General features: G+C 58.6%; 1 protein-coding gene across 2 annotated transcripts in view; it reads right to left on the reverse strand.

Moving 5' to 3' along the window:
- Positions 1-10,424: 10,424 nt before the first annotated feature.
- rbm42 (RNA binding motif protein 42) overlaps positions 10,425-17,724 on the reverse strand; it is a 70,420-nt gene continuing 63,120 nt past the window's right edge. For both annotated transcript variants that reach the window (XM_087980784.1, XM_087980782.1), the window contains exons 9-10: positions 11,909-12,103; positions 10,425-10,887 (exon numbers count right to left, since the gene is read on the reverse strand). In XM_087980784.1, coding sequence (XP_087836910.1) covers positions 10,775-10,887; positions 11,909-12,103 — 308 coding nt within the window. In that variant the 3' untranslated portion in view covers positions 10,425-10,774. The remainder of the gene's footprint in view (positions 10,888-11,908; positions 12,104-17,724) is intronic.

Below are 17,724 nucleotides of genomic sequence, written 5' to 3' on the forward strand. Positions count from 1 at the left end.
ACACTGACTCTCATTGGGGTATGGGCTCCCACACACACTGACCCTCACTGGGGTACGGGCTCCCACACACACACTGACCCTCACTGGGGTACGGGCTGTCACACACACACTGACCCTCACTGGGATACGGGCTCACACACACACACTGACCCTCACTGGGGTACGGGCTCCCACACACACACTGACTCTCACTGGGGTAAGGGCTCACACACACACACTGACTCTCACTGGGATACGGGCTCACACACACACACACTGACTCTCACTGGGATACGGGCTCACACACACACTGACCCTCACTGGGGTACGGGCTCCCACACACACACTGACTCTCACTGGGGTAAGGGCTCACACACACACACTGACTCTCACTGGGATACGGGCTCACACACACACACACTGACTCTCACAGGGATACGGGCTCCCACACACACTGACTCTCACTGGGATACGGGCTCACACACACACTGACTCTCACTGGGATACGGGCTCACACACACACACACTGACTCTCACTGGGATACGGGCTCACACACACACTGACTCTCACAGGGATACGGGCTCACACACACACTGACCCTCACTGGGATACGGGCTCACACACACTGACTCTCACTGGGGTACGGGCTCACACACACACACTCACTGGGGTACGTGCTCACACACACACATACTGACTCTCACTGGGATACGGGCTCACACACACAGTGACTCTCACAGGGATACGGGCTCACACACACACTGACCCTCACTGGGATACGGGCTCACACACACTGACTCTCACTGGGGTACGGGCTCACACACACACACTCACTGGGGTACGTGCTCACACACACACACACTGACTCTCACTGGGGTATGGGGCCAACACACATACTGACTCTCACTGGGATACGTGCTCACACACTCTCACTGAGGTATGGGGCCAACACACATACTGAGTCTCACTGGGATACGTGCTCACACACTCTCACTGGGGTATGGGGCCAACACACATACTGACTCTCACTGGGATACGTGCTCACACACTCTCACTGAGGTATGGGGCCAACACACATACTGACTCTCACTGGGATACGTGCTCACACAGACACTGACTCTCACTGGGGCACGGGCCCACAGACACTGACTCTCACTGGGGTACGGGCCCACACACACTGACTCTCACTGGGGCACGGGCCCACACACACTGACTCTCACTGGGGTACGGGGTCTCACACACACACACTGACCCTCACTGGGATACGGGCTCCCACACACACACTGACTCTCACTGGGTTACGGGCTCCCACACACACTGACCCTCACTGGGGTACGGGGTCCCACACACACTGACTCTCACTGGGGTACGGGCTCATACACACACTGACTCTCACTGGGATACGGGCTCACACACACACACTGACCCTCACTGGGATACGGGCTCACACACACACTGACTCTCACTGGGGTACGGGCTCACACACACACTGACTCTCACTGGGGTACGGGCCCACACACACACTGACTCTCACTGGGGTACGGGCTCACACACACACTGACTCTCACTGGGGTATGGGCTCTCACACACACTGACTCTCACTGGGGTATGTGCTCTCACACACACACTGAATCTCACTGGGGTACGGGCTCACACACACACTGACTCTCACTGGGGTATGTGCTCTCACACACACACACACACACTCACTGGGGTACGGGCTCACACACACACTGACTCTCACTGGGATACGGGCTCACACACAGACACTGACTCTCACAGGGATACGGGCTCACACACACACACACACTGACTCTCACTGGGGTACGGGCTCCCACACACACTGACTCTCACTGGGATACGGGCTCCCACACACACACTGACTCTCACTGGGATACGGGCTCACACACACACACTGACTCTCACTGGGATACGGGCTCACACACACACTGATTCTCACTGGGGTACGGGCTCACACACACACACTCACTGGGGTACGTGCTCACACGCACACATACTGACTCTCACTGGGATACGTGCTCACACACTCTCACTGGGGTATGGGGCCAACACACATACTGACTCTCACTGGGATACGTGCTCACACACACACACACTGACTCTCACTGGGGCACGGGCCCACACACACTGACTCTCACTGGGGTACGGGCTCCCACACACTGACTCTCACTGGGGTACGGGCTCCCACACACTGACTCTCACTGGGGCACGGGCCCACACACACTGACTCTCACTGGGATACGGGCTCCCACACACTGACTCTCACTGGGGTACGGGCTCCCACACACTGACTCTCACTGGGGCACGGGCCCACACACACTGACTCTCACTGGGGTACGGGGTCTCACACACACACACTGACCCTCACTGGGATACGGGCTCCCACACACACACTGACTCTCACTGGGTTACGGGCTCCCACACACACTGACCCTCACTGGGGTACGGGGTCCCACACACACTGACTCTCACTGGGGTACGGGCTCATACACACACTGACTCTCACTGGGATACGGGCTCACACACACACACTGACCCTCACTGGGATACGGGCTCACACACACACTGACTCTCACTGGGGTACGGGCTCACACACACACTGACTCTCACTGGGGTACGGGCTCACACACACTGACTCTCACTGGGGTACGGGCTCACACACACACTGACTCTCACTGGGGTACGGGCTCACACACACACACTGACTCTCACTGGGATACGGGCTCACACACACACTGACTCTCACTGGGATACGGGCTCACACACACACTGACTCTCACTGGGGTACGGGCTCACACACACACTGACTCTCACTGGGGTACGGGCTCACACACACACTGACCCTCACTGGGGTATGGGCTCACACACACACACTGACTCTCACTGGGGTACGGGCTCACACACACACTGACCCTCACTGGGGTACGGGCTCACACACACACTGACTCTCACTGGGGTACGGGCTCACACACACACTGACCCTCACTGGGGTATGGGGTCCCACACACACTGACTCTCACTGGGGTACGGGCCCACACACACACACTGACTCTCACTGGGGTACGGGCTCACACACACACTGACCCTCACTGGGGTACGGGCTCACACACACACACTGACTCTCACTGGGGTACGGGCTCACACACACACTGACCCTCACTGGGGTACGGGCTCACACACACACTGACCCTCACTGGGGTACGGGCTCACACACACACTGACTCTCACTGGGGTACGGGCTCACACACACACACTGACCCTCACTGGGATACGGGCTCACACACACACTGACTCTCACTGGGGTACGGGCTCACACACACACACTGACTCTCACTGGGGTACGGGCTCACACACACACTGACTCTCACTGGGGTACGGGCTCACACACACACACTGACTCTCACTGGGGTACGGGCTCACACACACACACTGACTCTCACTGGGGTACGGGCTCACACACACACTGACTCTCACTGGGGTATGGGCTCACACACACACTGACCCTCACTGGGGTACGGGCTCACACACACACACTGACTCTCACTGTGGTACGGGCTCACACACACACTGACTCTCACTGGGGTACGGGCTCACACACACACACTGACTCTCACTGGGGTACGGGCTCACACACACACTGACTCTCACTGGGGTACGGGCTCACACACACACACTGACCCTCACTGGGGTACGGGCTCACACACACACTGACTCTGACAGGGGTACGGGCTCACACACACACACTGACTCTCACTGGGGTACGGGCTCACACACACACTGACCCTCACTGGGGTACGGGCTCACACACACACTGACTCTCACTGGGGTACGGGCTCACACACACACTGACTCTCACTGGGATACGGGCTCACACACACACACACTGACCCTCACTGGGGTACGGGCTCACACACACACTGACCCTCACTGGGATACGGGCTCACACACACACACTGACCCTCACTGGGGTACGGGCTCACACACACACTGACTCTCACTGGGGTACGGGCTCACACACACACTGACCCTCACTAGGGTACGGGCTCACACACACACTGACCCTCACTGGGATACGGGCTCACACACACACCCTGACCCTCACTGGGGTACGGGCTCACACACACACTGACCCTCACTGGGATACGGGCTCACACACACACTGACCCTCACTGGGGTATGGGCTCCCACACACACACTGACTCTCACTGGGGTACGGGCTCACACACACACTGACCCTCACTGGGGTACGGGCTCACACACACACTGACCCTCACTGGGATACGAGCTCACACACACACACTGACTCTCACTGGGATACGGGCTCACACACACACACTGACTCTCACTGGGATACGGGCTCACACACACACTGACTCTCACTGGGATACGGGCTCACACACACACTGACTCTCACTGGGATACGGGCTCACACACACACACTGACTCTCACTGGGGTACGGGGTCCCACACACACACACACTGACCCTCACTGGGATATGGGCTCACACACACACTGACCCTCACTGGGGTACGGGCTCCCACACACACTGACTCTCACTGGGATACGGGCTCACACACACACACTGACCCTCACTGGGGTATGGGCTCACACACACACACTGACTCTCACTGGCGTACGGGCTCACACACACACTGACTCTCACTGGGGTACGGGGTCCCACACACACACACATACTGACTCTCACTGGGGTATGGGGTCACAAACACACACACATACTGACCCTCACTGGGGTATGGGGTCACACACACGGACTCTCACTGGGGTACGGGCTCACTCACACACACACTGACCCTCACTGGGGTATGGGGTCACACACACTGACTCTCACTGGGGTATGGGGTCACACACACACACTGACCCTCACTGGGGTATGGGGTCACACACACACACTGACCCTCACTGGGGTATGGGGTCACACACACTGACCCTCACTGGGGTATGGGGTCACACACACTGACTCTCACTGGGGTATGGGGTCACACACACACACTGACCCTCACTGGGGTATGGGGTCACACACACGGACCCTCACTGGGGTATGGGGTCACACACACACACCGACTCTCACTGGGGTATGGGGTCACACACACACACTGACTCTCACTGGGGTATGGGGTCACACACACACACTGACTCTCACTGGGGTATGGGGTCACACACACACTGACTCTCACTGGGGTATGGGGTCACACACACACTGACTCTCACTGGGGTATGGGGTCACACACATACTGACTCTCACTGGGGTATGGGGTCACACACACTGACTCTCACTGGGGTATGGGGTCTCACACACACATACAAACGCATTATCCACACACAGCAGTGCATGGCCGGGAGTCCCAGTACACCCACCCTCTCTCTCACTCAATTGGATGACAGCCAAAGTTTTCGGCTCTTGCTCTCGGGACGTTCAGTCCTTACCCCACACTGACTGCTCCCTGCATCAGAATCATACAGACCCCAAATGGAAGTTCAACCCAATTTACTCATCCTTTCCTTCATGGTCTCCTGGGAGTGTTTGGGGGGGAATGGTGAACAGTGTAGAGTTAGCTTTACTCTGGATATAACCGCGTGCTGTCCCTGGGAGTGTTTGATGGGGGGGGTCGGTGTAGAGGGAGCTTTACTCTGTATCTAACCCCATGCTGTCCCTGGGAGTGTTTGATGTGGGGACAATGTAGGGAGAGCTTTACTCTGTATCTAACCCTGTGCTGTCCCTGTCCCTGGGAGTGTTTGATGGGGGGACAGTGTAGAGGGAGCTTTACTCTGTATCTATCCCCGTGCTGTCCCTGGGAGTGTTTGATGGGGGGACAGTGTAGAGGGAGCTTTACTCTGTATCTAACCCCGTGTTGTCCTTGTCCCTGGGAGTGTTTGATGGGGGGACAGTGTAGAGGGAGCTTTACTCTGTATCTATCCCCGTGCTGTCCCTGGGAGTGTTTGATGGGGGGACAGTGTAGAGGGAGCTTCACTCTGTATCTAACCCCGTGCTGTCCCTGGGAGTGTTTGATGGGGGGACAGTGTAGAGGGAGCTTTACTCTGTATCTAACCCCGTGTTGTCCTTGTCCCTGGGAGTGTTTGATGGGGGGACAGTGTAGAGGGAGCTTTACTCTGTATCTATCCCCGTGCTGTCCCTGGGAGTGTTTGATGGGGGGACAGTGTAGAGGGAGCTTCACTCTGTATCTAACCCCGTGCTGTCCCTGGGAGTGTTTGATGGGGGGACAGTGTAGAGGGAGCTTTACTCTGTATCTAACCCCGTGTTGTCCTTGTCCCTGGGAGTGTTTGATGTGGGGACAGTGTAGAGGGAGCTTTACTCTGTATCTAACCCCGCGCTGTCCCTGTCCCTGGGAGTGTTTGATGGGGGGACAGTGTAGAGAGAGCTTTACTCTGTATCTGATGATGGGTGAAGAGCCAGGCACTGTTATTTCCTATTTAGCTCGTGTCTGAGTGACTGGGATGGCCATGGGCTCAGTGCACAGACAGCCTGTCTCGACCTGCTGTTTACTGAGACGTGCTTGAGTAGCAATTGGAAACAGAGACGTAACATTGAGGACGGAGAGTTCGACACATATCTATTCAGCCCAGGGTACAGTATCCGTGGCGACCGAGAGGCAGTCACTGGACCTTGTGCTGACTCTCCTCGGTTTCGGTCTCTCTTTCTGATTCTCTCCCATCCCTGACCATCTGCTTCCAGACCCTTTCCCCCCTCCCGGGAACACTCCCTCTCCTGCCCCTCGTGGTGTTAAAGCCCTCTATTAAATCCCACTCTCAGAGAGGTTAGTCCCAGTCTCTCTCGCTCCACGGCCCTGAAACCCCTCATGTCTGGAACCAGCCGCCTGAATCTTTGCCACACAGCCTCTCTACCCGCTTGCCATCCTGCAGAGAGAGGGAGGGGTAAAGACACAAAGGAGACAGGGAGAGGCAGACAAAGAGAAACACACACACACAGTGAAACAGGCAGAGTCAAAGGTAGAGGAGGAGATGGAGGGGAAGAGAGAGGCGTGGTGAGAGAGAGGGCGGGAGAGAGGGGGAAGAGAGAGGGCGGGAGAGAGGGGGAAGAGAGAGGGCGGGAGAGAGGGGGAAGAGAGAGGGCGGGAGAGAGGGGGAAGAGAGAGGGCGGGAGAGAGGGGGAAGAGAGAGGGCGGGAGAGAGGGGGAAGAGAGAGGGCGGGAGAGAGGGGGAAGAGAGAGGGCGGGAGAGAGGGGGAAGAGAGAGGGCGGGAGAGAGGGGGAAGAGAGAGGGCGGGAGAGAGGGGGAAGAGAGAGGGCGGGAGAGAGGGGGAAGAGAGAGGGCGGGAGAGAGGGGGAAGAGAGAGGGCGGGAGAGAGGGGGAAGAGAGAGGGCGGGAGAGAGGGGGAAGAGAGAGGGCGGGAGAGAGGGGGAAGAGAGAGGGCGGGAGAGAGGGGGAAGAGAGAGGGCGGGAGAGAGGGGGAAGAGAGAGAGCGGGAGAGAGGGGGAAGAGAGAGAGCGGGAGAGAGGGGGAAGAGAGAGCGAGGACGGGGGAAGAGAGAGAGCGAGGACGGGGGAAGAGAGAGAGCGAGGACGGGGGAAGAGAGAGAGCGAGGACGGGGGAAGAGAGAGAGCGAGGACGGGGGAAGAGAGAGAGCGAGGACGGGGGAAGAGAGAGAGCGAGGACGGGGGAAGAGAGAGAGCGAGGACGGGGGAAGAGAGAGAGCGAGGACGGGGGAAGAGAGAGAGCGAGGACGGGGGAAGAGAGAGAGCGAGGACGGGGGAAGAGAGAGAGCGAGGACGGGGGAAGAGAGAGAGCGAGGACGGGGGAAGAGAGAGAGCGAGGACGGGGGAAGAGAGAGAGCGAGGACGGGGGAAGAGAGAGAGCGAGGACGGGGGAAGAGAGAGAGCGAGGACGGGGGAAGAGAGAGAGCGAGGACGGGGGAAGAGAGAGAGCGAGGACGGGGGAAGAGAGAGAGCGAGGACGGGGGAAGAGAGAGAGCGAGGACGGGGGAAGAGAGAGAGCGAGGACGGGGGAAGAGAGAGAGCGAGGACGGGGGAAGAGAGAGAGCGAGGACGGGGGAAGAGAGAGAGCGAGGACGGGGGGAGAGAGAGAGCGAGGACGGGGGGAGAGAGAGAGCGAGGACGGGGGGAGAGAGAGAGCGAGGACGGGGGGAGAGAGAGAGCGAGGACGGGGGGAGAGAGAGAGCGAGGACGGGGGGAGAGAGAGAGCGAGGACGGGGGGAGAGAGAGAGCGAGGACGGGGGGAGAGAGAGAGCGAGGACGGGGGGAGAGAGAGAGCGAGGACGGGGGGAGAGAGAGAGCGAGGACGGGGGGAGAGAGAGAGCGAGGACGGGGGGAGAGAGAGAGCGAGGACGGGGGGAGAGAGAGAGCGAGGACGGGGGGGAGAGAGAGAGCGAGGACGGGGGGAGAGAGAGAGCGAGGACGGGGGGAGAGAGAGAGCGAGGACGGGGGGAGAGAGAGAGCGAGGACGGGGGGAGAGAGAGAGCGAGGACGGGGGGAGAGAGAGAGCGAGGACGGGGGGAGAGAGAGAGCGAGGACGGGGGGAGAGAGAGAGCGAGGACGGGGGGAGAGAGAGAGCGAGGACGGGGGGAGAGAGAGAGCGAGGACGGGGGGAGAGAGAGAGCGAGGACGGGGGGAGAGAGAGAGCGAGGACGGGGGGAGAGAGAGAGCGAGGACGGGGGAAAAGAGCGAGGACGGGGGAGAGAGCGAGGAGGGGGGAGAGCGAGGAGGGGGGAGAGAGCGAGGAGGGGGGAGAGAGCGAGAGAGGGGGGAGAGAGCGAGAGAGGGGGGAGAGAGCGAGAGAGGGGGGAGAGAGCGAGAGAGGGGGGAGAGAGCGAGAGAGGGGGGAGAGAGCGAGAGAGGGGGGAGAGAGCGAGAGAGGGGGGAGAGTGCGAGAGAGGGGGGAGAGTGCGAGAGAGGGGGGAGAGAGCGAGAGAGGGGGGAGAGAGCGAGAGAGGGGGGAGAGAGCGAGAGAGGGGGGAGAGAGCGAGAGAGGGGGGAGAGAGAGAGAGAGAGGGGGAAGAGAGAGAAAGGGGGGGAGAGAGAAAGGGGGGGGAGAGGAGAGAAAGGGGGGGGAGAGGAGAGAAAGGGGGGGGAGAGAGAAAAAGGGGGGGAGAGAGAGAAAGGGGGGGAGAGAGAGAAAGGGGGGGAGAGAGAGAAAGGGGGGGAGAGAGAGAAAGGGGGGGAGAGAGAGAAAGGGGGGGAGAGAGAGAAAGGGGGGAGAGAGAGAGAAAGGGGGGAGAGAGAGAAAGGGGGGAGAGAGAGAAAGGGGGGAGAGAGAGAAAGGGGGGAGAGAGAGAAAGGGTGGGGGGAGAGAAAAGGGGGGGAGAGAGAGAAAGGGGGGAGAGAGAGAAAGGGTGGGGGGAGAGAGAAAGGGGGGGGAGAGAGAAAGGGGGGGAGAGGAGAGAAAGGGGGGGGAGAGAGAGAGAAAGGGGGGGGAGAGAGAGAGAAAGGGGGGGGAGAGAGAGAGAAAGGGGGGAGAGAGAGAGAAAGGGGGGGAGAGAGAGAGAAAGGGGGGGAGAGAGAGAGAAAGGGGGGGAGAGAGAAAGGGGGGGAGAGAGAGAGAAAGGGGGGGGAGAGAGAGAAAGGGGGGGAGAGAGAGAAAGGGGGGGAGAGAGAGAAAGGGGGGGGAGAGAGAAAGGGGGGGGAGAGAGAAAGGGGGGGGAGAGAGAAAGGGGGGGGAGAGAGAGAAAGGGGGGGGAGAGAGAGAAAGGGGGGGGAGAGAGAGAAAGGGGGGAGAGAGAGAAAGGGGGGGAGAGAGAGAAAGGGGGGGGGAGAGAGAGAAAGGGGGGGGAGAGAGAGAAAGGGGGGGGAGAGAGAGAGAAAGGGGGAGGGAGAGAGAAGGGGAGGGAGAGAGAAGGGGGAGAGAGAGAAGGGGGGAGAGAGAGAGAACGGGGGAGAGAGAGAAGGGGGGAGAGAGAGAGAAGGGGGGAGAGAGAGAGAAGGGGGGAAGGGAGAGAAAGGAAAGGTGGGGGAGAGAGAATGGGGAGGGGGAAAATGGAGAGCTGGAGGCAAGGGGGGGGGGGGGGAAGAGAAAGACAGAGAAAGAGTGGAATGTGGAGGGGAAATGGGAGAGGGGGAGAGTGGGAGGCAAAGTGAGGGGAGGGCGAGAGTGAGAGAGAGAGACCCATTGCTGAAGAGGCCTCTTAACTCCCAAATCTCCGGTTAATCTTGCTTTCTGTGCAGCTTAACTGTTCTATTACCCCGTGATCTGTCTTTACTGCTCGCAAAACAACACTTTTCACTGCACTCAGGTACACGCGTCGATAATAAACCAAACCAAATCACTGAGATGTGCAGCGCAGCGGGACCACCCTGCTCTGTCAGTGCGTTGTTTCTCGCTCTGCGCTGATCCCCAGCTGAGGGGGAACCCGGTGTGCCCTGAGACAGCGGTTACAAGATCAGGAGGCAAAGGAGGAGGCCACCAGCAACATGAAGTAAAACCATCTATTGCTGCACAACCAGCCGCGAGTGTGTGTGTGTGTGAAAACGAGTGTGCGTGTGTGTGTAAATTCACAAAACAACGAGGTGCCTGCATCAAAAACACCTTGTTACACCAGTCCGTCAGCTGCTCTGCACAGAGCTGCCCACTGATGCTGAGCAGGAAAAGCTCAGGGGTTGGGGGGGGGGGGGGGGGGGTGTCAGCATTTATACACAACGCGGGGGGTGGGGAAACAGGGAGCCCAATGTCTCAACCCCAGGCATCAGGCCACCCCTGGCAGCACCACGCTGGGGAGGATGCTGGACAGAACGGGAAGGTTCTGCGCCGCCCCACCAGGTCGCTCAGCGCAGCCCCAGCTTCTTCTTCTCCTTCTGCTTCTTCCTCACCACGTCCAGGTTCCGGTCCCGCCACATGCTCTTCCGCAATTTAATTGGCCGACTCCCGACGTACTTTCCTGGGGAGGGAACGGTCAAGTCAGGAGGATCACCCCGAACCCCTCGATTAGATTCCAGTCTGTAACTCCCTCCCGGGTATCTGTTATTCTGTATATAAACCACCCCGAGCCCCTCGATTAGATCCCAGTCTGTAACTACCTCCCGGGTATCTGTTATTCTGTATATAAACCACTCCGAACCCCTCGATTAGATTCCAGTCTGTAACTCCCTCCCGGGGTATCTGTTATTCTGTATATAAACCACTCCGAACCCCTCGATTATATTCCAGTCTGTAACTCTCTCCCGGGGTATCTGTTATTCTGTATATAAACCACTCCGAACCCCTCGATTAGATCCCAGTCTGTATCTCACTCCCCGGGTATCTGTTATTCTGTATATAAACCACTCCGAACCCCTCGATTATATTCCAGTCTGTAACTCTCTCCCGGGGTATCTGTTATTCTGTATATAAACCACTCCGAACCCCTCGATTATATTCCAGTCTGTAACTCTCTCCCGGGGTATCTGTTATTCTGTATATAAACCACCCCGAACCCCTCGATTAGATCCCAGTCTGTAACTCCCTCCCGGGGTATCTGTTATTCTGTATATAAACCACCCCGAACCCCTCGGTTCGATCCCAGTCTGTAACTCCCTCCCGGTATCTGTTATTCTGTATATAAACCCCACCCCGAACCCCTCGATTAGATCCCAGTCTGTATCTCACTCCCCGGGTATCTGTTATTCTGTATATAAACCACCCCGAACCCCTCGATTAGATCCCAGTCTGTATCTCACTCCCCGGGTATCTGTTATTCTGTATATAAACCACCCCGAACCCCTCGATTAGATTCCAGTCTGTAACTCCCTCCTGGGTATCTGTTATTCTGTATATAAACCACCCCGAACCCCTCGGTTAGATCCCAGTCTGTAACTCCCTCCCGGGGTATCCCTAACCCTCGTTTCCCCGACAGTTGATTTGGATTTCCCCAGGAGAGCCGTGCGGCCTGTGGCGAGACCGGGTACAGTGTGTTCTCTCACCGTTCATCTCCCTCATTGCCCGCACGTAATCGTTAGGGTCCTTGAAGCTGACAAAGCCGTAGCCCTTGGTCTTGCCAGTGCGCTTGTCTCTGATGACCTTCGCCTTCAGGAAGGATTGGTACTTGCCGAAGGCCCGCCCCAGAATATCGTCGTTCACCTCGTTTCCTAGATCCCCGCAGAAGATTCGGAAATCATCTGGGAGGGGCCGAGAGACAGAGAGAGTGCGTGAGGCAGAGACAGAGAGATACAGACAGAGAGAGAGAGAGAGAGAGAGAGAGATACAGACAGAGAGAGAGATACAGAGAGAGAGAGAGAGAGATACAGACAGAGAGAGAGAGAGATACAGACAGAGAGAGAGAGAGATACAGACAGAGAGAGAGAGAGAGAGAGATACAGACAGAGAGAGAGAGATACAGAGAGAGAGATACAGAGAGAGAGAGACAGAGAGAGAGACAGAGAGAGAGAGAGAGAGAGAGACACAGAGTGAGACACAGAGTGAGACACAGAGTGAGACACAGAGTGAGACACAGAGTGAGAGACAGAGTGAGAGACAGAGTGAGAGACAGAGTGAGAGACAGAGTGAGAGACAGAGTGAGAGAGAGAGTGAGAGAGAGAGTCAGAGAGAGAGTCAGAGAGAGAGTCAGAGAGAGAGTCAGAGAGAGAGTCAGAGAGAGAGAGTCAGAGAGAGAGTCAGAGAGAGAGAGAGACAAGTTTGAATCTGGGTCCGGCCAGCACCGGCGAGGGTCCATCTCAAGGGGCCAAAACCCCACTGGGTGGCCAGTGTCACTGGACAGACAGATGGCAGTGTGGCCCTACCAGGGTGTGGGGGGTATCTGCTCCAGGGGCTTTGCTTATTGATTTGGTTCATTAAGGCATTGTGCGTAACACTGTCTGTTGCCAGTATTTATCGCCCCGTCCTTAATTGCCCCCCTTGGGAAGGTGGGGGTGAGCTGCCTCCTTGACCCGCTGCAGCCCATGTGCTGTAGGGGAGACCCACAATGTCCCTGAGGGAGGGAATCCCAGGATTCTGACCCAGGAAGGAACGGCCGATAGATTTCCAAGTCGGGACGGTGAGGGGCTCGGAGGGGAACTTGTGGGGGGGGGGGGGGTGTTCCCATGTACCTGCTGCCCCTTGTCCTTCTAGACTTTGGTGAGTTTCTGCAGCACATCTTGTAGCTGGTACACACTGGAGGTGGGGGGGGGGGGGGGGGGGGCAGGGATGGTACACACTGCTGTTACTGAGGGTCGGTGGGGGGGGGGGGGGGGAGGGAGGGGATGGTACACACTGCTGTTACTGAGGGTCGGTGGGGGGGAGGGAGGGGATGGTACACACTGCTGCTACTGAGGGTCGGTGGGGGGGAGGGAGGGGATGGTACACACTGCTGTTACTGAGGGTCGGTGGGGGGGGGGGGGAGGGAGGGGATGGTACACACTGCTGTTACTGAGGGTCGGTGGGGGGGGGGGAAGGAAGGGGATGGTACACACTGCTGTTACTGAGCGTCGGTGGGGGGGAGGGAGGGGATGGCACACACTGCTGTTACTGAGGGTCGGTGGGGGGGGAAGGAAGGGGATGGTACACACTGCTGTTACTGAGCGTCGGTGGGGGATGGTACACACTGCTGTTACTGAGGGTCGGTGGGGGGGGGGGAAGGAAGGGGATGGTACACACTGCTGTTACTGAGCGTCGGTGTGGGGAGGGAAGGGATGGCACACACTGCTGTTACTGAGGGTCGGTGGGGGATGGTACACACTGCTGTTACTGAGGGTCGGTGGGGGGGGAAGGAAGGGGATGGTACACACTGCTGTTACTGAGCGTCGGTGGGGGGGAGGGAGGGGATGGTACACACTGCTGTTACTGAGGGTCGGTGGGGGGGAGGGAGGGGATGGTACACACTGCTGTTACTGAGCGTCGGTGGCGGGGAGGGAGGGGATGGTACACACTGCTGTTACTGAGGGTCGCTGGGGGGAGGGAGGGGATGGTACACACTGCTGTTACTGAGCGTCGGTGGGGGGGGGAAGGAAGGGGATGGTGCACACTGCTGTTACTGAGCGTCGGTGGGGGGGAGGGAGGGGATGGCACACACTGCTGTTACTGAGGGTCGGTGGGGGGGGGAAGGAAGGGGATGGTACACACTGCTGTTACTGAGCGTTGGTGGGGGATGGTACACACTGCTGTTACTGAGGGTCGGTGGGGGAGGGAGGGGATGGCACACACTGCTGTTACTGAGGGTCGGTGGGGGGGAGGGAGGGGATGGTACACACTGCTGTTACTGAGGGTCGGTGGGGGGGAGGGAGGGGATGGTACACACTGCTGTTACTGAGGGTCGGGGGAGGGAGGGGATGGTACACACTGCTGTTACTGAGCGTCGGTGGGGGGAGGGAGGGGATGGTACACACTGCTGTTACTGAGCGTCGGTGGGGAAGGGAGGGGATGGTACACACTGCTGTTACTGAGCGTCGGTGGGGAAGGGAGGGGATGGTACACACTGCTGTTACTGAGGGTCGGTGGGGGATGGTACACACTGCTGTTACTGAGGGTCGGTGGGGGGGGAGGGAGGGGATGGTACACACTGCTGTTACTGAGGGTCGGTGGGGAAGGGAGGGGATGGTACACACTGCTGTTACTGAGCGTCGGTGGGGAAGGGAGGGGATGGTACACACTGCTGTTACTGAGCGTCGGTGGGGAAGGGAGGGGATGGTACACACTGCTGTTACTGAGGGTCGGTGGGGGGGAGGGAGGGGATGGTACACACTGCTGTTACTGAGGGTCGGTGGGGGGGGAGGGAGGGGATGGCACACACTGCTGTTACTGAGGGTCGGTGGGGGGGAGGGAGGGGATGGTACACACTTCTGTTACTGAGGGTCGGTGGGGGGAGGGAGGGGATGGTACACACTGCTGTTACTGAGCGTCGGTGGGGGGAGGGAGGGGATGGTATACACTGCTGTTACTGAGCGTCGGTGGGGGGAGGGAGGGGATGGTACACACTGCTGTTACTGAGCGTCGGTGGGGGGAGGGAGGGGATGGTACACACTGCTGTTACTGAGCGTCGGTGGCGGGGAGGGAGGGGATGGTACACACTGCTGTTACTGAGGGTGGGGGGGGGATGGCACACACTGCTGTTACTGAGGGTCAGTGGGGGGGAGGGGATGGTACACACTTCTGTTATTGAGGGTCGGTGGGGGATGGCACACACTGCTGTTACTGAGGGTCGGTGGGGGGGACGGGATTGTACACACTGCTGTTACTGAGCGTTGGTGGGGGGAGGGAGGGGATGTTTGTGGGCGTGGGGGCTGCTTTGTCCCTGGATGGTGTCAAGCTTCTCGAGTGTTGTTGAGCTGCCCCCACCCAGGGGCAAGTGGGGAGTATTCCCTCACCCTCCTGCCTTGGGCCTTGTCGATGGTGGGGGGAGTCAGGAGGGGAGTTACTCGCTGCAGGATTCCCAGCCTCTGACCTGCTCTTGGAGCCGCTGGGTTGATGTGGTGGGTCCTGGTGGGTTTCTAGAGGTAAAAACAATGACTGCAGATGCTGGAAACCAGATTCTGGATCAGTGGTGCTGGAAGAGCACAGCAATTCAGGCAGCATCCGAGGACAGGCAAAATCGACGTTTCGGGCAAAAGCCCTTCATCAGGAATAAAGGCAGAGAGCCTGAAGCGTGGAGAGATAAGCTAGAGGAGGGTGGGGGTGGGGAGAGAGTAGCATAGAGTACAATAGGTCAGTGGGGAAGGAGATGAAGGTGATAGGTCAGGGAGGAGAGGGTGGAGTGGATAGGTGGAAAAGGAGCTGGGCAGGTCAGACAAGTCCGGACAAGTCAGGGGATCGAGTTGCTGGAGGTTAGAAACTAGGATGAGGTGGGGGAAGGGGAAATGAGGAAGCTGTTGAAGTCCACATTGATGCCCTGGGGTTGAAGTGTTCCGAGGCGGAAGATGAGGCGTTCTTCCTCCAGGCGTCTGGTGGTGAGGGAGCGGCGGTGAAGGAGGCCCAGGACCTCCATGTCCTCGGCAGAGTGGGAGGGGGAGTTGAAATGTTGGGCCACGGGGCGGTGTGGTTGATTGGTGCGGGTGTCCCGGAGATGTTCACTAAAGCGCTCTGCTAGGAGGTGCCCAGTCTCTCCAATGTAGAGGAGACCGCATCGGGAGCAACGGATACAATAGATGATATTAGTGGATGTGCAGGTAAAACTCTGATGGATGTGGAAGGCTCTTTTAGGGCCTTGGATGGAGGTGAGGGAGGAGGTGTGGGCGCAGGTTTTACAGTTCCTGCGGTGGCAGGGGAAAGTGCCAGGATGGGAGGGTGGGTTGTAGGGGGCATGGACCTGACCAGGTAGTCACGGAGGGAACAGTCTTTGCGGAAGACGGAAAGGGGTGGGGAGGGAAATATATCCCTGGGGGTGGGGTCTGTTTGGAGGTGGCGGAAATGTCGGCGGATGATTTGGTTTATGCGAAGGTTGGTAGGTTGGAAGGTGAGCACCAGGGGCGTTCTGTCCTTGTTGCGGTTGGAAAGGTGGGGTCTGAGGGCAGAGGTGCGGGATGTGGATGAGATGCGTTGGAGGGCATCTTTAACCACGTGGGAAGGGACTCCCCACCCCCACCCTCCTCTAGCTCATCTCTCCACGCTTCAGGCTCTCTGCCTTTATTCCTGATGAAGGGCTTTTGCCCGAAACGTCGATTTTGCCTGTCCTCGGATGCTGCCTGAATTGCTGTGCTCTTCCAGCACCACTGATCTGGAACCTGGTGAGTTTCTGTTCGGTGGTAACCCCCAGGATGTTGGGAGCATCAAGCTGCAGGGTCATAACTGGGTGTCCACCACCCTCCAAACCAAGAGAAAACCCCAGTTTATCCCTTCACCATCTGGCGATCTGAGCTTCATGGGCACAGACTTCAGCAATACATTCAGATATACACCCAGAACCAGATCGCAGACTGAGAGATATCAGACCAACCCTTACACAATTCATCTACACACAAACACTCGCGCTCTCTCACACACGCACATACACACACACATATACAGGTACGCGCTCATGCTCACATGCACACACACAGGCACCCGCTCATGCTCACACGGGCACACGCTGATGCTCACACGGGCACACAGGTACGTGCTCATGCTCACACGCGCACACAGGCACATGCTCATGCTCACGCACACACAGGCACGCGCTCACGCTCTCACACACAGGCACGCGCTCACGCTCACACACACAGGCACGCGCTCACGCTCACACACACAGGCACGCGCTCACGCTCACAAACACAGGCACGCGCTCACGCTCAGGCACGCGCTCACGCTCTCACACACAGGCACGCGCTCATGCGCTCACACACAGGCACGCGCTCACGCTCTCACACACAGGCACGCGCTCACGCTCACAAACACAGGCACGCGCTCACGCTCAGGCACGCGCTCACGCTCTCACACACAGGCACGCGCTCATGCGCTCACACACAGGCACGCGCTCACGCTCTCACACACAGGCACGCGCTCACACACAGGCACGCGCTCACGCTCACACACACAGGCACGCGCTCACGCTCACACACACAGGCACGCGCTCACGCTCACAAACACAGGCACGCGCTCACGCTCAGGCACGCGCTCACGCTCTCACACACAGGCACGCGCTCACGCGCTCACACACAGGCACGCGCTCACGCTCTCACACACAGGCACGCGCTCACGCTCTCACACACAGGCACGCGCTCATGCTCTCACACACAGGCACGCGCTCATGCTCTCACACACAGGCACGCGCTCATGCTCTCACACACAGGCACGCGCTCATGCTCTCACACACAGGCACGCGCTCATGCTCTCA

This window comes from Chiloscyllium plagiosum, unplaced genomic scaffold (assembly GCF_037043375.1).
Source record: "Chiloscyllium plagiosum isolate Xiang-an unplaced genomic scaffold, Cpla_swu_hap1 HiC_scaffold_38, whole genome shotgun sequence".
NCBI lineage: Eukaryota > Metazoa > Chordata > Chondrichthyes > Orectolobiformes > Hemiscylliidae > Chiloscyllium > Chiloscyllium plagiosum.